At 38.8% G+C, this 21,018-nt stretch overlaps 1 protein-coding gene across 6 annotated transcripts in view; it reads right to left on the reverse strand.

Annotated features, from left to right (window-relative positions):
* MYO3A (myosin IIIA) overlaps positions 1-21,018 on the reverse strand; it is a 126,892-nt gene that overhangs the window by 87,395 nt on the left and 18,479 nt on the right. For all 6 annotated transcript variants that reach the window (XM_055709356.1, XM_055709357.1, XM_055709360.1 and 3 more), the window contains exons 4-5: positions 1,651-1,755; positions 788-887 (exon numbers count right to left, since the gene is read on the reverse strand). In XM_055709356.1, coding sequence (XP_055565331.1) covers positions 788-887; positions 1,651-1,755 — 205 coding nt within the window. The remainder of the gene's footprint in view (positions 1-787; positions 888-1,650; positions 1,756-21,018) is intronic.

A 21,018-nucleotide genomic window follows, 5' to 3' on the forward strand; every position in this document is an offset into this window, starting at 1 on the left:
TAACAGTTCATAATAACAAGCATTGCAAATTTTTATACCCCTCCTTACATAAAAACCAGTCAATACACTTTTAAGGCAAATCCCTGTGGTATGGCCAATAAACAAGAGGTTGCATCCACTTAGCTGTGTCTTTGCTTTTCCCTTTATGTGGTAAAACCAGATGACAGCATTCAAGAATCACTTTAGGCCTAACAGCCTTGAACAGACCCTTCTCAATTAATGTCAGTTCTTAGGTTCAGGCTTGCCAAAACTGTTAGTCTTCCCAGACTTCAGAAAGCGGGGATTACCTGTATAGCATCTCCCCCGCTACTGTCTTCAGGTAGTATCTCTTGTTTCATTTCAAATCAAACTACTGAAGTGTATGTGATTGAGGTGGAGCTCTCCCATTCTTCACAATACCTAGTAAGTTCTAAGTCCTCTCATATACAACATGAAGCTTTTGCCTATCAGATTCTAATTTCACTGAATCAGCACATGGTCCTGGAGGAACTAAACACCAACCTGATGTTGAACCCTATTAACCCGCTTTCCCACTTCACTTACCATGTCTGCCCCAAAGCATTTGGTAGTTACTACCCACATTATAACTTCAATTTGTTAGCCATGCCAGAATTTCCAAAGCTGTAAAAACACCAAGTCTGTGAATATTTTATTTCTATCAAGTTAAAAAGTAACTTTCGTTTTCCAAGTGAATTTTAATTAAAACTTCATAAAAAATTAATATAATTAATCTTTTCCAATTTGTTTACTCTATTTTATTTTGTATATATAAGGAAACATAACATACCAAAATCCACAAGCTTGACTCCTCCTTCAGTGGTCAAAAGGATATTATTTCCCTTAATATCACGGTGGATAGTTTTGTTTTCATGCAAATGTTGAAGTCCCTGGAAGGTGGGATGTAAACAAGAACTTTTTACTAACAGCTCTGTCCTCTGTATTACATTTGCAGAAACAAAAAGGTAGCAGAAAAGTATGAAAAAACTTTCACCAGATATTATTTTTTTTAACCCAAATCCACAGAGATGTCATTCTTACTAGAAAAACACTTGGCATACCCCATGACCAATAGGTATTTTTTAATTGCTTCACTTTATGTCAAATAGAAATTTTAAGATAAAAGCAGAAAAAAGCACTATAAATCTATACTATATATTATACCTTTAGAGTATAAACTCACAGAAAACTACTAAGGCCTAAATTTCACTGCAGAATATCAAATTCCAGTTAAAAAAAAATGAAAAATAAAGATACTTGAGCCTGACTACCCACAAAAATATTCTTGTAGCAGTGTTTGAATTCACTAGATCTGTTGATCATCTTGCTATAAAAATATTTTGGAGCTAGTCGTAAGAAATTGAAGATATATTTCTGCTATTTCTCAAAAGAAAAGTGATTGTGATGCAGAACTGTATTTACTAAGGAAATTAATCAATGGTCAGAAATTCAAATTAATTCTTTTAATAATGAAACAAACAGATTAATTGCTCTTTACCTTGCTTGTTCAAAAAGAACCATCTAAATTACACATTACCTTGATTTCATTAAACACTGCTACAATACAAGCTAGTGAGCCATGTTAGTGGGGACATTCAAAGAAAAAAATATGAGCTGAATGTTGACTGTCCTTTCACTGAGAGATTATCTTACCATCAGAGCTTCATGTAAAATGTAAGCAATTATAAGTTCATTCATCCTTTCGCCTCTTTTCAGAAATCCTTTTACGAGATCAGTCACAGATCCACCGTTGCACAGCTACAAAACATCGGGGGAATATGAAAAGAAATTAAGTGTTGGAGTGGCCATCTGGTTTTAGTTTTCAGTAGTTCTCATATTTATAGCCAAATCAGCTCCTATTGAAGTGGCAAACCATAAATTTGTCCTTATGTCTACCATTTTTACAAACAACATACACAGCAACTTTTGCCAATTTTTTCCAGTACTTTCTGCATTTAATTCTTCTTGCCCAAACACAAGTACAGCAGTCTGTTTACCTATATACACGATTGCTTTTCACTGAAACAGAAGTAGCTTATAGTGCAATAAATGTGCTGTGAAGGCATGTTCTGTGGGTCACGCTAATTGCTTCTTGTATTCATCATGTGCAACTCACCAGCAATGCAGATTATTACAGCATCAATTCTCAGGTACAAAAGCTACATACAACATAAAATGATTTAAGGCATCAGAAGACAGGCAGCAGAGAAATTCCACCAACAAGAAAATCTTCCAAGAGGAAAGCTGCCCTCTTTGCCAAGCAACACTTAATTCCTAGTGTTCAAGGATGTTATACACAAAGGATGGGCATCATGGAAGATTATGGAAGCACTGTGGAAAGAAAGGTTTCATCTCCCACTGAAACAAGGTGGGCCACAGGTGTAAGACTAATTATAGCCCTTGTAGCATCAACCCTGTCAGCTTCTTGTTCCAGATGCAGAGCCACAATCTACTCTGGATGGTCCTTAGACTCCCGCAACCCCCTGACCAGTCCCATATACATGGGAAGCAGTTTGGCCTTGCTCTCTAAAAAGATTAGTGAGCACACATTACCAGCAGATTAGTTTAAATCTGTAATATTTCATATGTTCGTTTTTATCACTTACAATTTTTCCGCAGGAAGGAGCAGCAATCTAACTTTAGTGACTAACTGTAGCAGTTACATCCCCACAAAGGTGAAACTGGTACTTAAGCCCTTAAACTATCCATAACACACCTAACAATATTCATTGATTGAAGAGCCATTGCCTGTCAAGGCGTAGCTGCTTCCAATAGAATAATGAAACAAATTTCAAGTTTCATACTGCATCATCCAGTAGCTTTTCATATGAAAAAAAAATACCCATATGTTTTACCAATGTAGCACAAAACAGGAATTCCTTTTGACTACAGATTTTGAAGTCTATTCAGACCAATGGCATAATTTATCAATAAAACCTTTCAACTCAGAACTCCACACATGAGATACTTTTGTATATGATTTTTAAATCTGTTCTTCTATACCTCTACATTTTTTCTGTGGTACAATTACAAAAAGATTTGTACCTTACAGTATAAAACATTTTATAGCTCTTTGCACCCAAACATAACAGTAATTTTCTGACTACCTTTGGAACCACTGGGTTGCAGTGAACTTGCACAACATGAATGTCTACACAAATACCATTCATCTTATTGCAAGATGTGTCCCCCATCAGGTCAATGAAAGCTCTGGTCTGACAGATGCTGAGCTCTACGGCCACAACCTTGGAACTCAGTCTTACCCTTACTTCAGTGGGATAACATGCATGCTTGGAGAAGGAAGAACTCATGTTTAAATTACAAGATTAAGCCCTTTGCTGGATCAGGGTCAGTTTTCCAAGCAGGATTTAATTTACTGTCTTTAGCCATGCTGGTCTGCCTTCTCCATTGACTTTTTCTAGTTGTTGGGGTTTTTGGTTTTGGTTTTGGGTGGGGGTTTTTTGTTTGTTTGTGGTTTGTTTTTTTTTACCATGACATTATCTTTCCAGGGACTCTATTGTCTTAACTTTGCCACATCACTGACATGTTTAATCAAACCGAATGGATGATAACAATTCTGGTTAATTTAATGCACTTGCATTTCAGGGCACTAAAACTGTCTGACAAGTGACAAACCAACTGTGAAATAGACTACACATATGATACTCTTCAAACTATTTTTCTTCATTATCTAGTAGTAAGTTTTTGCTTCTTATAGACGGATCTTTTCCTGTTTTCTTTACAGAGCTGGGTATCTGCTAGTATTTCTCTTCAAGGTAAAGAAAACTAATCCAGAAAAGAATATATTCTTTTTGTACGGGGCAGAAGGAAGAAACTATACCTCAGAAATCACCTTTTTCAATGTTTAGGCAGGAAAGGCAAGACTGAATGTATTTGCCTGGGTCTACAATGTTAATTTTTGCTTTCTTAAACATGCTGCTTTATCCCTTTCATAAGATATAAAACCCTATTACAAGATAAATACCTGTATTATAAGATAAAACTTCTCTAAAATATCAGGTAAAGTAAGATACTAAAACTGTGGTTATTTTAGATCAAATCAAAACTGAACCTGGATATGTAAAAGGTCAGCTAAGCAGGCCTTGAAGAAAAAAAAAAAAACAGAAATCACCCACACCACCATGGAAATCCTCCACTGAGTCCCAAGGCATGGTGACTGCTTAGGCAGAGTTCAGCTGAGGATTTCATACCTGCTGGTTGTTGTCCACACAGGGCAACTTCGCTTTTGCTACTTCTGTCTCAAAGATTTCTACTTTTACGTATATCAGACAACTTGTATTTTTCTGAGACCACCAGCACAGGAGTAAGAGGCGAAAAAAGGCTAAGTGTTAGAATGTAAGCAGCTATAAGGAGGAAAAGGGATTATTGGAATACACCTACAATTAGAAAAGGAGATTACGGCAGACACTGTGTGTGCTCTGTGCTGCCTGGGGCAGGAGGCGGGGAATGATGACGACAATGACGACACACTTTAGTATTAATCTTGTTCTATTTTTCTACAGGCTAAGCAAGTCCTTATGGGTAAAATGTTGCACTCACCTTTCTACTGCCTGGTTCTTGCAGATGAAGCTGTCACATGTCCCTATAACCATACACATAACTAAAGTTCAAACGGTGATTCTTTCTTCTGACTCAGGCTATCAAATTGCCTATGTGTTCAATGCAAGCTTATCATAAACACATAAAAAGTCCCTCTCATAACAAGAAGATCTCAGGATCTTCTCCTCCCTTTCAAAAGAAGCAGCTACAGAAAACTACAGCACTCCTGCCCAGTGCAGTTCTTGACCATGCTGGCTTGGGAATCTGAGTAGACAGGAAGATAAATTATACTTGGGGATGTAGACCAGGATCTACTTCATGACATAAAAACTTAAAAGGGAAAAAAACGCCAAACCATAAAACAAATAAAAATAAAATCACATTTCCTTAACTCATACAGTCCTTCAATGAGAGATTATGGGATAAACGTTATTTAGCAGTAATGCCAGACTGGAAGTGTCCTTGGGTGTTGTTAAATATTGCAGCTTACAATCATGATCTCTGCTGCTTCTTAGCAGTATGCTGTCCACAGTAAAAAACTTGTGTAGCCTCTTACCAAAGTTACTGTGTTTAAGTTAAGCTAACTGTGATGCTCCAATGACAAGAAATCATGAAGGCAACAGAGATAACTTTTTAAAAAGATCTTTCTAGTTTCCAGTGAAACATCTAGAGAAGAAAGGTGCTAGTAGCTATTATTTTGTTGCAAGCATCGTGAACACACATGGTCAAATAGCTAACCAGTCTGTGTCATTACTTCACATCATTTGGTAAAATCTCCTCAGAATACCTTGATGAGGGGTACTATAAGCAGAAAACAATAAACATGTGGAGAACTCAGGACACAGACATGACATACAGTAGAAGCTATGTGTCTACCCGAGCTGTGCCACGAGGCTGCTTCCTACCCTAAATGTCAAAGTAACTCACCAAATCAAATGTCCTTCAACCTGTCATGAGACATGAGCCCTTCTGGGAGGAGAGAGTAATAATTCTGTTTCTCCCTCTCACACTCAAAACACACACACACATTCTCTCTTGTATACACAGACACATTTCTTGTGGTTTGTATCAGTTTTATAATACCTATTATAAGCAACTAGTAATCCCAGGAGAAAAATCTGGTATGGGAGAAGTGCTGATAGCATGTTAGCTCAAGTTTGGCAGCACAAGTAGTGGAAGGTGTAAACTGAATGGACTTTCTCAGTTTGGTTCTTATACCACATACTTTGGTATGTGAAATACATGTAAAACCAAAGCCCTTGAGTTTGAACTGTTTTTTGAAGTCTCCGAAGGCTGCAATTCCCCAACAAAGGATGAAAATAGTCTTTTAAGCTTTGAATAAACTTAATGTAGAAAGAGAGACTCTTATAAATACCCAGCCTATGAGGCACAATAAAGGAAGATATCAGTGAACCTCCCACAAGGACGTTATTTCGAAATGCCACCTTGATAACTTTGTACATAAGCAATTTTCATCAATTTAATGTTAGTCACTTCTTCTATTGTTCCCTTGTGATCTACAGGAATTTTCTTTACTGGCAGTATTTTTGGTGCCTGCGCTGACAAAATGCAAATATTATCTGCAAACACAAGCAACTAAAAGGGAGGTAAAGAGAACCCTTCAGGATACCTAAAAAGGGGTGGAGAAGACAGAGACAGACGCTTCCCAGAGGCACACAGCTAAAGAAGAGAAGCAACAATCCCCAACTGCAAGACAGTAGATTTCTACTGGACATAAAGGAAAAATCTTCCAACAAGAGTAGTTAAGCACTGGAACAGATTACCCTGCAAGTCTGTGTTATCTCCATACTCAAAACTTGAATGGAAAAGACCCCATGCAAACCTGTAACACTGAATTTAATCATCTTCGAGCAGGGGGCTGAACCAAATGACCTCCCAAGTTTCCTTCCAAGATATAATTTTCTATGATTCATAATATTTGGATTTTAAAATATTCAGTCCCTAGTTTGGATATTTATATAGCAGAAACAGGGTGAAAGGACTATGGAAATCTTGCACACTCGGACCAAGGAAAAGAATAATTTGAAAGGCTTGATCCATCCATGTTGAAAACCTGCCTGAAAGAAAATCTTGCGTACTCAGATCAAGGGAAAGAATAATTTGATAGAAGGCTTGATCCATGTGAAAAATCTGCCTGAAAGGGCTGCAGCTCTGATGGCCATACATAGCTGTATCAGAAGAGGTGCTTATGACTGTTCTACAGTGGCAGCAAAGAGCTCCTCTTTTATGATTTTCTGGCACTCAAAAGGCAAAGACTCATACGGGGATGACACACACTCCCCCACCCACCCATCTGCCACAACCCTGTGCTACTGCAAAGCGATCTTCAGCAAGAGATTTATAAAACAGCATGACCTTAACACAGGAAGTATCAGTTGAGATTGCCATCACATCACAGTCATGCAGGTGTTCTTTGTGGGTCTTACTCTTCACCTGCCCCGGCTGATACATTTCTCTCTTCAGCTCTTCACGATGCTGATGGCCACTGAATAAGGATTCAGTATCAGCTTTGCTTTTAAGAAAACTATCAGTTGCATTTTTATTAGGGCTATTACAGCTTTTAATCATCCAACTGCTCCTGATTCATGCATCAGTACTAAGCTGTCAGGTAACATTTGCTTGCATCCTGCAGTTGTCAAGGTGCTTTCATCTTATTTCAGTAGCTTGGATGCAAACAGCAGGGCAACTACAATTACTACGTTGCCCATCTTCACAGGCTGCACAGACATAAATGACTGGGTAGCACATCACATGTGCACAACTTATGGCATGCATGAATGATAGTTATGAAAAAATTGCATTGTCCAACCTTGCTTTAATGTTACCGCACATAAGAATGCTAAAAGCATCTCAGGCACTAATCCCTACTTTTTTCTGTTCTTAGACTAGATCAATAATCTGACCTGTTCCAGTGAGCATGCTGTACAGCAGCACTGCCAGCCTCTGAGCTAACTGTACCTTCCTTTTAGTACTAACTGCTGTAAGAGCAAAAGATTCTTATTTGTTGCTGTTGTGTTGCCATAGAACTACAGAAACATAAAAGGGACCTCAAGAAATTAGTTCACTGCATTTGCATTGTGTAGAGATCTGGTACTTTCAGGTGGTCCTTGACAGATATTTGTCTAATCTGCTCCTAAAAATCTCCCAGTAAGGGAGACCAGTCTTTCCAAGCAGCCTGTTCCTGTGTTTCACTAGCCCAATAGTTAAAGCATTTTTCCCACTATCCAGCCTGAATCTTTTTTGCTTCCAATAAAACTGCTTTAGTTTTGCCATTCCCTACAGTAGGCTTTGATAATAAATTATCGTTATTCTCTATTTAACATCATCTCTGTCAGACTACTGTCATGATATATGATTTTTCTCTTTTTTAGGCTGTACAAAGTTAGTTGCTGTAACCTTTTCAAATCATCCATGTTTTCTAAATTTAGACTGCCTGCAATTTGCCACTGATGTTTGTGACACATTTTGCCTCAAACTGCATACAGGATTCCTGTGCAAGCCTTAGCTTGAAAAGCTTAACAGAACAGAACACTCTCTACTTTGCAGAGAATCCCTTTCTGCAGTCCCATTGCCTGATCAGCTATGTCCCATTTTTTTCCTACGGATAGCTGTACTTTGCATGTATCTACTGATTTTTTTTTTTCCCCCTCTGATCAAAAAAATATCTCTGGTATTCACAACTGTGAATATAATCCTGTTCTCCAATATGCCTGTAATTAAACTAGGTGTCCACTCCCAACTTTTTAATGTGGACTTTATTTCATCACTCAAGTTACTAATGAAGAGAAACAGACCACAAGCAGATGCCCACTTGAGAGTCTCCCTGACCAAAAGTGAACTACTGAGTCCAGTTTTACAAAAAAGAGGTTATCCACTTTGTTGTTTATGTGAAGTTTCTGTATTTCCACATTTTCCTCACAAGAATGTCACATGGCACCACATCAAATCCCTACAAAAGACACATCTCATCTATTGCTTTCTCCTTGCTTTAACAAGGTTAACAAGGTAACACCAGTTACCCTGTTAAAAGATGAGATTTTATTAATATTTGTTCTGGCCCAATCCAATCAACCACTTACCACATTACTGTGTTCTGGGTATTTCTACAGAGGTTTCTATTAATTTGTTCTGTAATAATTGTGGGTAACAAAGTTAAACAGACTGGTCTGTATTTCCCTAGGTCATTGTTTTTCCTCACTTTGTAAAGACATGCCTTAGAGATTCTTGTATCTCATTTCTCTCTTGTATTAGTAACATAATCTTGTCTTTACCACTCTCCACATTAGCCTTTCTGAGCTTACCCTTACATGCCTGTGCCTTAGCTGCGCATTTTTGTTTCTCCTATTTGAAGGCATTCTGAAATATTAAAAGAAGCAAACCCTGATGCACTCTTATTTGTCTCTTGCTGTGCTTTCATATTTTCTCTGCATCACCTAATTTGCTGTTGTGTGTTTAATGTCTTTCAACAACTGCCAGCTACCCTGCTTTCCTGCATTTTTTACACTATTTTTCCTTAGCACAGGTACCTACCAGTTCCCCAAGCTGGGTGAAGCATACTCTTCTAAAACCCACTATCCTTACTCTGCTGCTCCACTGTCCTTCCTTTCCTCAGGAAAGTGAACACAATTATTTTGGGGACTTTTTCCCTCAAATTTCCTTCATCTTATCTTCTCTATCAGAACAGAATCAATCTGATAGAGCCATTTCAAGAATCACTTTCTTTGCCATCTGTCTCCAAAATAGAACTTGATGGACTGTCCATCTCACAATCCTGGCTGTCACACAGGGCCACCTTTGACCAGATTAACTCCTATTTTCTGCCTATGGTGTGACATGTCTTCACAAATACTACCGCCAAAGAGCACGTTCCACTGACAGCACCTAACGCCTACCACAAACACTTGAAGATCCTTGTGAAGACTTACAGGGAACTACATCAGCTTCTTCAACAGACCAAGTGGTTCAATACACCACTCCTGTCTGTGCAGCACAGTTTTGATTTCACCTCAAATGGAACAAAGATGTGCACTGTGGCTCCTGTTTTCCTAACAACAGTACAAGATAACCCATAACCAAAAGAAACCATTGAAATGCTCTGTGGTTTTAGGTAAAGTTGATTCATACTTTCAGTTTAGCGTGAATGAAACGCATCACTGAAACAGACATCCTTCCTGAGTTATTTAGTTTCAGTGATCACAAATCATGTGGTATTTATAATTTTGCTCTCTTACATCATCTAGCACCTCCAGGGCTGTGTTAGTCACAGCCTCACGCGTGTTTGTTTGCTGCTTCTGATTTCTTCACTTTCAGTTTGGCTTTTAACTTCTTATTTTCTGTCACGTACACACGCTGACAAGACAGCCAGCCAGAAGAAGTTTGCCTATTCTATCTTACGCAGTGCTGGCCTTCACAGCCTCTTATCTTTCTCAGTCAGGACATAGATATGTCTACCCCACACCACTGTCAAAATGGAAAAGCCACATCTATGCCAATATTGTATTCTTAGAGATTTCTTCTTTCAAACTCAGCATAATTGAATGAAGACATTAGGCTTTACATAGACAAAAAGAAAAAGAAGTCATTCCCTCAAAGGATGATTATTTCTGTTCTAAAACATTTTTAATATTGTTAATATTGTTTTGTCTCTAGCAAAACAAAAAAAAAAAAGGAAATAGGTGACAGTGCTATACAAGAGGTTTACCAGGCAAAGCCCAGCTGAATCCCCCTGCTAGCTGTTCCTGACACAAACTTCATATTGCACCACCCCATAATTCACAGTATTTATGTTATGATACAATACATTTACAAAGTTGCTAATGAAGAAATTAATGTATCACCTGTCCACATCTCCCTAAAAAAGTATACAGCTGAAGTGCTTTTAGTGCTGTGTAAAGCAACTGAGATCTAAACCACCAGATAATTCAAATACAAACAGAAATTCTGAAGGGGCTTCAACTACAGCTTCACAGCCCGGCAACAGCATAAGACAGCTGTAATTTTTAAAAAATCAAATAAATGGAAGGATAATTTTTCAAAATCAGAGCTAACCTAACTACAAAACTAAAAGGCACTGGTCAGCAGAAGAGCCCAGCACTTTCTGAGCAAATGCAAGAGGCAGCTTAACAAGACAGAACATTTTGATACAGAAAACTTAGTGCAATTCATCATTATACACAAGAAGCAGTGGTTAAAATAGCATTTACAGCGCAAAACCGTTCACTTGGCTAGGGAGAAAAAGTAGGGCCTAAGTTTGGGATCAACAATGTCAACAGAAGTATTTCTCTTGACTGCTGCAAACTTAGCTGAGGTGCTGGAAAACACGCAGAATCTTGTAAGCAAACAGGGCAGCCTGTGGTAACAGCGAGCCCTTCACAGCGTTTATTGCCTGCTCACAACCATGTTGGTTTTGTTGACTCCACCAATTAAGAAATATTTCAAAGCACCTTCCTCTTTTATAGAATTATTTCTATATGATTTGGGGCTCAGACAGTAGTTCCGAGTACTATCATGTCCACACTACGCATAATTCATTTTATGTCTGTGCTCCTACATGAAGACAATATAATTCACTGTGATTTAAGTTACTGCAATAGAAATCTTCCCTACTGAGTTTGAAAGCACGGTTGGGGAAGCACAGATCCAAACAATGGGGTTCTCTAAAGGCTCCTTTTACAGGAGTGAAGCTGAAACACACAGCCAAAAAGCAGCTCCACTTGTCACAGGAGTGTGCAGGACAGGTCAGCTTCACTGCTCACAGAGCTGCCTGTCTCTCTCTGGTGACTATAAAAGGAGCTATGGCATCTCTGTAACCGTCATGGGACCCTATCACAGCAAGAACATCCTGAAGGACATTCCACAACATTCTTAAAGATAATTTTGGAAGAACAAAAAGGATGCTAAACTCAAAAGACTTTTTTTTTTTTCTTCCAATAAACTAGTGGAATGATTAATTCAGAAAGACTAGACCAGAGAGAACTGAAATTAAAGTGCCCCGTAAACCAATCTCTCCCTGCTCACTGCATCTGTGCAAGGTAGTTCCTTGATTCCAGGGTTTGGTTTTAGCAAAGTCAGCAGCTTTCTGAACTGCAACACACTGACCTCTTTTCTGGAGCCCAGGAAACTTTTGTTTTTGTTATTGCTGACACCTGGCTGGCTGCTTTCTGCATGTCTCGGCTTCTTGTTCCTTGCTAAGTACTCTTCTCCCATAGCCTGCAGCCTCCAGCCCTCTCTGCCCAACAAAGAAGGATGAGGAGACAGCTCTCCCTACAGACAAGTCCATTTGCTCCAGTCACCCTCTTTAAAAAGGGACCCAACATGAAAACTGAGAACAAACACAGCACAATTATGTTGTCTATCACACCTGAACTTAAGCATTTGACTCTCAGATGTCTGAAGTAAAAAGAGACAAGCCTCAGCCTAAGCATTCTTACAATGATTGATGCCACCCCACAATAAAGCTAAAGGAGGTTTGGTAATCTGGGATTTAACTAAAAGCTATGCAAATGTGGGGTTTGGTTTTGGTGTTTTATTTTGGTGTTTGGTTGTTTTTTTTTTTAAGTAACCTCACATCTTTAGTAAAGATGTGATCAAAAATAAAACATACAGAAAGCAAAGGATGTTAAATATTAGAATGTAAGAGGCATAGTATTCACATGTTATTTAATTACACAGTAGAGTGGTAAAACTCTGGGGTTTTTTTTCTTGGCTTTGCTTTACTTCATGGTGCCAAAATTGTTAGAGGTTATTCCGAACCAGCTTTTTTTATGTGCAGTATTCTCTGGGAAGGTGGGGCCATAACATATGCTCACCAGTTGTTTCAAAGATGCGGACTGTGCAAACCACAATGTAATACGAAATACTCATCAAGCAGAGAAATTACGAGTATTTACTAAAAGTTTGAAGCATCAAATGATAGCCACACATCTTTGATCTTGAGAAAACAGGATATAATTCAAGAGTGAAAAACTACTATAATTAGGAAGCAAAGAGGGGCACACTAGAAATGGAGAAATCAAGGCTGATTCTGGCATGTAATGGATCAAAATATTCAGTGTTAGTCTGGATGGAGCACTCATAACCAGACATTACTGAAAAATGACCCATGTTGAGAAATATGAAAAAGTAATTTTCAATTGTTTCATTTTTCTTCTATATATGTCATTTCGAAATACCTGATAATACTCAGACAAATGACAATTCCCTTCCCCCAGCCCCAGCTCCATAAAACCCAAATGGACTAGTTATTTTCCACTATGCTAGTTTCCTGAAAGATTATTGTTTTACAGTAAATCTCCCATATAAAAAAAAAGGTGCATATCTGCTTTCTTATTATAACTCTTATCATATATTCTTTTATACAGAACAACTTCCATCCAAAGCTTTTTTAAACCCCACAAATTTGCCTTTATACCCTTAGATGGAAATGTATCCTGCTGTATCTAACAAAAGCATACTGTAAACATGCCAAAGGAAAATCCTAAATAAATTATTCATCTGTACATACCACAAGATCCTCTATTTTATGGAAAAGAGAAGTAACTGAGATAGCGATGTCTCTAGTTTATCTCAGGTAGGCTCACCTCTTTGAAAGCCAGAATGAGACTGCTGGGTCCTGCTTCTAGGCATTCCCACAGATTCCTGTGGGACTCACTTCAGCCAGTGCTTGTAACTCAGAGAGGCCTCAGAGAAAAATGTATGTCACTGAATTTGGATTTTCCCGCTCTTGCCAAAACTATCACAGCATAAGAACAACTCCAGTTCCCATACTCCTACTTATTTCTTACAATTTTATTACTTTTTAAAGACAAAAAACTTCATTCGAATAGAGTCCAACAATTGAAGTCCCAACAGCCTCAATGACAGAAAATTGCCTGCTAAACTTCAGATACGCTAGTCTAAGTCACTCCCACCATGCAATGTCCCAACGAGATTGCATGATCAGCTTCTCCCCAGGCTCTGAGCCTTCCTGCAGGCTGCAGATTTTTACAGCCAAATGCCTTTCCACATCAAAAACAAGCATTTAGCTGCTCTGCAACACTGACAGCAACTCCTCTCTCCCTCTTCCATGCACCAACAGATGCCATAGTGACAACACTGTTATCTGAGAAAGGAAAGGGGTCAAGCTAATGGAGACAAACATGCTTTTCTGCTGGCCATCAGAAGTCTTACATGGCACTGGAAAACTCAGCAAGAGACAAGGACAGACCCACCCGCCTTGCTCTGAGCTTTTCTTTTCCGTGCCCAGCCTGCTTTGGCAGAAACAGCACTCCAAAGTGGTAGTCTGTGTCTGGATGCACAAAAGGAGCAGTGTCATGTGAAAAGTCTCATTCTGTTGACCATGTGGGGGTGTTACAGTTGTCCTGATCCTTGAAATCCATATTGTGCTTCTGGCTATTTCAGCCCCCTTTTTTAAAAAGGAAAATACCAATATATATCTTTGGACAGTGGTTGCTTCCCTTTTACAGGAAACTACACTGCAACTTAGAGTTGCACTGTTAGTATCTCAACTCCCTAGCAGAAAAAGAATCTCCATTCCTCAAGGCAACCGGACCTGCTGAGACCGGTATTTCTTTAGATAAATATATTCTGTACAGAAGACATTACATAACAAAGGATTTATTTTTAATTTTTGTTGTTTAAAGAAGAAGGATGCACTCCAGTGAGTTTCACCATATATTAGAATTACATGTGATGTCGAATAGGCAACATGATCAGAAACTTCCATGTATAGTAGGTCAGTGAAGGATCCAAGATTATTAGCCACTCAAGACTTGGGCATTAATTATACTCATTTTTCTCTACCTGACACATATGTAAATTGTGCTGTCACTTTTCATTTATGAGTCTGTGAGGAAAACGTATACATATTTCATGAATTGTAGGGCTCTCTTTACGACCAGTTAGCATTTGCGAACATCTGGAAGCATCTGATTTGCTAAACTTCTCTCTTCAAACAGAAGATACAGCACAGCAAATGCACTCCAGGCCAGACACAGCAGCGCAGCTGTGTTTGTTGTTCAGCATTATTCATTCTACCCAGGAGTTACTGTAACACCTTCTTCTCTGGGCCTTATGAGCAATTATCCCTAACTGGCCACCTCTGACCACGCCATTCTTCCCGTGAACCCTTGTGTTGGCTGCCCCTTCCCAATCACATCAAACATGAACTAGTTGCTTCTACTGCCAAAACCCACAGCTGTCCTAGTATCTTTCCTTAGGCAGCAACAGATCTTCTCCTACCCCTGATCAGCTCACAGTGCTGGCATCCATCACTGGGTAACTCTAGGCACAACATGTTTTCCTTTCTGCTCTGAAGGAGCAAACCACAGCACTATCTTCCTTCAAATCCTCCTTAGTAACTCTCCTGCGCTACAACGCTGACAAATGCTTGCAACTGCTTGAGGTCACAACTGACTTCTGTTATCCCCTTGGTCCTCCATTTGAAAATCTGTTCTGTTTGGCTTAAAGCTTTGATCTAACTCTCTCCTATGAAGGCTCACTTTTAGAACTGGAAAGGAGTGAGTAACTGATACTCCACACATTGTGCCGGGCTTTCCATCTCCGTGCAAATTCAAGAATGGTAATTCTAAATGATCTGCACAAAATCAGAATAGAGCGTATCAGGGGATCTCAGCTTGTTATACATTCATTTTATGTGACTCACCAGACAATTGCAATTGCCCTTGTAATTGGTATCTGAGTGGGAACTACACTGGTTTGCTCTCTGTGCTCATCACACAGCAACAGCCTCCATTAGACAGGTTCTCTCTCAGTTCTTTATCCTGTTACAAACCATTTTGGCTAGGTGTGCAAGCTTTTCCAGGTCAGGCAAGCCAACAGATGTAATCTAGTAGCAATGGACTGTCATTACCCTGGTACAGCAGGTTGGCAGTTTGGTACACTGGCACTTCATACCTTTTTTTTTTTTTTTTTCTGTACGGAGCTACCTATACATTACAGTGTCCTCACTGATTAAATGGAATCCACGCTATAGGTTTGTACTTAATCTGTGCTTGCCAAAAGACTACCAGGTGAACTGATGCACTACAATTCTCTGTGTTGTAGTTTAATTCAGACTCCTGAGAGCTTCTGTTTACTGGGTTTAATGATACAGCTCTTTCTGAAAAAAAGTGACAAAAATAGAAGAGTGCCAAGGATTTAAAAAACACAATTTAGATATTTGTACATTTAATTTTTTTCCTCTTCTTGTTAACTTCAGAAGATTGAAGTAGCAAATTTGAATCACTTCAGTCAAATTTTATATTAGCAAACAGCTGCCAGCTGAATCACAATAAACCTCCACGATAATCTTTCTGCAATTCTTTTGAGTTATCAGTATCTGGTTAGCAGGTTCAATTAACATCAAGAAACACCCAGAAGATCAAACTCAAAGCATACCGCTTTGCCTGCAACAATGCAGAATGACACAAGTTACTGATTTATTTAATGCAGTTATTTTCCTATGTTAAAAGGTTGAGGGAATGAAAAAGGCTTCAGAGAAGCTGGTTCCAAGCTATTCTACACTCCCATGTGACACATCTGATGAAGATTACACTAGAATAAGAAAAGGTTCTACAAGAGAACAAAGATGAATCAGGTTCATTTCAGCCTGGACTGTGCACAGCCAGCACATGTACAGACTGCACTAGCTACTGGAATACTGTTTGTGAAGGTACTTCTTAACGTGAGAGCTGGTGTCCTGGTTTCAGCTGGGATAGGGTTAATTTTCTTCTTGGTAGCTGGTGCAGTGCTGTGTTTTGGATTTGGTGTGAGAACAACCCTGATACCACATCTATGTTTTTGGGTGTTGCTGGGTGATGTTTATAGCAAGTCAAGGACTTTTCAGTTCCTTGGGCCCTGCCAGTGAGAGGGCTGGAGAGGCACGGGAATCTGGGAGGGGACACAGCCAGGGCAGGTGAGCCAAAGTAGCCAAAGGGATATTCCATACCATATGACGTCATCCTGAGTATATAAACTGGGTGAGGAAGAAGGAAAGGGGGGGACATCTGGCATTATGGCTTTTGTCTTCGCGAACCGTTACATGTGACAGAGGTGGCTGAACACCTGCCTGCCCATGGGAAGCAGTGAATGAATTCCTTGTTTTGCTTTGCTTTACCTATTAAACTGTCTTTATCTCAACCAACGACCTGTCTGATTTTTACTCTTCTGATCACCTCCCCCATCCCACTGTGGGGGGAGTGAGCGAGCGGCTGCGTGGGGCTTAGTTGCCAGCTGGGGTTAAACCACGACAGCACTTTTTGGCACCAAACGTGGGGCTCAAAGGGTTCAAGATAACGACAGATTTTATTAGAACATGCTAGTTCTAATTTATAGCTCTTATTGGTGTTTAGCTATTAATTGGCAAGTTTCTGTGCTTGCCATGGGGCTTGCTTGCCTTACTGTACATTAGAGTCTAGTGCTTGTTAGTGGCTGCTTTTTGCTTTCGGTGCCTACTGTACTGCTTATCATACTGTGCTGTGCCCAGGCACATTTTGATAACAGTAATGGTGAATTGCTAAAAAAAATATTTAGATTTGGAAATGTTTTCATAATGTCAGAATGAATAACGTTACAAAGACATTATATTCTACTATGTGCAATATTATATATAGAAATAAGTATATTGATGGAACAAAAATTAAACCTGCATGCTCTAAGAGGTGACTGTACAGCATGGCAGTGTCACCATCAGGATTAGTGTGTCCATAAACAGATACTAAACAGAATAGTCTGGGACATCCTTAATACAACAATCATGGTTGCTGGAGAGCATGAGGGAAATGGACTGCAAAAATTGGACAGACTCCTAAACAGCATCTTCTAGTGCCACCACAGGAGACAGAATGCTGCACTACATGGAGCACTGGTCCAGCTCAACAAGGCACTGCAAATGTTCAAAATGTTCACCTACACATTAGAACAAAAAAACCTAAAAAACCTGCTTTGTCAGTCTTCTTGACATTCAGCACAAAGGAGTGTATTTCTATAATTTCTTGGCATTTCACCTCTCTAGAAATGAGAGGTTTCTGCAAAATGCTTTAATACTATGAAACTGTATTTTGGAGTGGGAAGTCACTCCATCCAAACTTTTCCCCCTATCAAGCTAAGTTTTAACTCATTAAAGGATTTTTTTTTTTTACTATAAAAATAATTCACGTACCCACTATTTCCTATAAAAATACACAGAGAATGATAAAACACACTTATGTGACTCACAAACCCAAATCCATCTCAAACATGGCATGTATAACTATGTGTCTTTTGAAAATGGACTGAGATGCTTAAAGTTCTACCTTATCTGTGTAGGAAATGAACTACAGAAATATGTTGCATGATGATTCTTGGCCTCTGGCTTATGGTAGCAAGTAAAAGTTGTGTGACACCTACCATTTACCTTGCTGTGGTATTTTCAGCCTTCATTCAGTCTTAACTAAGTTGTTCTTTGCACCAGATCTCAGGCAAGGGCTGTGCCACTTGTTGACCCTACCTGCCCTTGACCTACCTGCTCACCTGCAGGGCCTGATATGATTTACCTCTCTGCTCCATCTTCCATCAGCTTATTTCCAACTACCTCAGATCTATTCCCTTCTGAACTAACATCCAGAGCTGAAAGAAATGGACTATAGCATGCTCTGCCTTAGCAGTGTCACCATGCTGACGTCTGCTAACATGAAACTGCTAAGCTGATTCATCCCAAGTATAAAACTCAAGTGTTTTCAACACAGACTCAATAGGCCAGTTTCTTTCTGCCTCCATCTCTGGACACATGTGACAAAGCTTAATACACCTGACAAGAATCCTCCTTCCAGCAATATTCTTTATCACAACCGTGATTAGAACAGTATCCACACAGGAGCAGATGTTCAGCCTGTCTGAGTACAGCCTACAGAGAGAAGGGCATTTCTGAACTGAGAGTCAAGAGTACTGTTATTCCATACAGATGTATTCCTGTTTCATTTTCATTCCCGTAGGTGGTTTCCTTAAAAATGCTGAACCAAGAAAGTTAGGTTGCTTTATTACCAAAAAATGCTAGCGATGCTAAAAGCCCTCGTATTACTAGTTTTCCTCTACTTTTTAATTGTTAAAATTTACATTCTATACTAGTCTCAAATTTAGGTCCTCGTGTTAAGATGAACACAACACAGTAACTTTACACTTCTATAAATACTGTACTAGTGTCACATGCAGAACTAGTGTTACACAAAAAGGTTGTTTATTTTTTCGAGTAAGCATTACGCACATTTTTAACGGATTAGATCTACATTGAAAGGTTAAATCAAAGTAAGAAGTTGACTACATCTCTCTTGAAAATTTATTATATAAAAAAAGTATTTGTTTTTTTAAAAGAAAAAAATAATGAACAATAGTTCCTATTCTCTCAGAAACATATTTCCAGCTCACAGCACTGCAACTTCAAAATGCTTTACAAGATCAGTTAGGTAACATGCACATTAGCACAGAGACAGAGAAATACAACAGAGAAAATGAAATCCGAACGTTGAGGAATTTTACTTCAAAATGAAAAAAAAACTTTCTATGAAGACACATGCTATTAGGCACTTAAGTGAGGAGATTCAGAAGAAATGTCATGTTTACCCAGGACTATTCTGTAACGGTTTATTTCCGTTATTCTGAAGCAACTAGTTTTGGCTTTTACAGACATGGAACCTGTCAGATGACCCACAGCAACAGGTCAGCTCCAAATTCAATTTAGTTGTAGGTAAATACTTCTTGATAGCCATCCGGTTTAATGATTTCTAGTCAGAGGACAATACCTTCAACATGGATCATGAACATCTAGAGCCTCATTATTGACATACACCTTACAGCAAGTAGTAAATGAAATGCTAATTTCAGTTAAAAATGGAATGACCAACTATCTTATCCTAGAATTTGAGAGTAGCTTCAACAGGTACCAAGTCACATAAGAATAGATTCATTTTGGAAAACAGATGGAAGGTGAAGTGGAATATTTCACACCAAGACTGCAATAATCTCATCATAAACCCATCCAAGGTCTTTTCCAGTATTCAGAACGGGTGGTAAGTTATGCGGTCTGACAATTTTATGATAATTCAAGTATTCAGGACTAAAATCTGTCAAGAACCTTTTACAGTAGTGTAGTCTTTTTAGCTACTTGGTTAGTTTTAGCATCAAAATTATATCTCAGCCACTTACCTGAACCTAGTTCAAATCTGATTAGCCTCTTTTCCCCAAAACACAAACATGATCAAGTGCAATACAAAACAGCTACTGAAAGAAAACTATGGGATACATCAAAAATCATCACACTGTATATACTAACAAAGGTGTAAGAATTGAACAATATGGTTCATATAACCAATGCAGATGACAAAATTAGGAGAAAAGAAACCTGGCAACAATCTTTCTTTCCAGACTGGTTTGCTGTTGATATACTGCATGGGACATGTCTTAAAGAGCTGAGGATTTTTTTCTTCTAGGAAAAAAAATATTTAATAACATCTACATATATTGATTCAAACACTCCAGAGAGTAACTTTGTCAGAAAACTTCAGTGGTGGCTCTAAGCCCATTGCTGAGTTTTGCCATCTATCACAAGCCATTCCTAGTGGAATTTGAGAAACTTTCCCTTCAAAACCTCCTGCCCACAGATCCCATCACAGAACACAAAAGTAGAGTAAAGCAGTAAGTTCTGCCTTCAATGCCCCATGGCTCCTGTGAGCTCTTCCTAGTAGCTGCAGCTTTGCAGGAATCCAGAACACTACAGTACACAATAGCCTACATTTGATTCTCTACTTTTCCTCCTTAACATCATTTTGGATTCAGATACTGCAGAAGCTGCTTCGTATTACGCAAACTTCAGTGGTCTACCCTGTTCATTCTTCCCATCTTTGGGAACTTATCTATAGGCTAGGTGCTGACTGCAAAAGGTCCATCTTTCATTTCAGAGGATTACACAGAAATTGCAGGGATTAGTTGATAACTGTTTTGTGAGAAGGAGATGAGAAAGATCTCCTCCTTAGTATCAAACTCTGCAAATCTAAATTTCAAGACTGGACTCCCCTCTTCAGGGAATGCAACAGTCCTGAAGTCAAAACGCTCTTTTATGACAAGATAAATAAAAAGCCTAAAACCCAAAGCAATGGAAACAGAGGTCTCTGTAAGCTAAAGACTCATCACCACCTTCATGAAGTTAAGACACAAATATATTGTTAAAAAAAGAAAACACACGACAACCAACCACAAAATAGAAGGAAGATGACGAAGATATCTTCATTCTTATAAACTGTAGGACACCTAAACAGCTACTGTGGAACACCCCCCCAACAGTAAAGCTGCATACAAGTTGAAAGGAAGGTGATACTTCAACAGAGGAACCTGTTCCACAAGTTTTCTTTCTCAGATACTTTTATTATAAGGAAAGCTTTACCAAACTCACCATTGGAGTTTATTTTTCTT

This window comes from Falco cherrug, chromosome 4, assembly GCF_023634085.1.
Source record: "Falco cherrug isolate bFalChe1 chromosome 4, bFalChe1.pri, whole genome shotgun sequence".
Classification (NCBI taxonomy): domain Eukaryota; kingdom Metazoa; phylum Chordata; class Aves; order Falconiformes; family Falconidae; genus Falco; species Falco cherrug.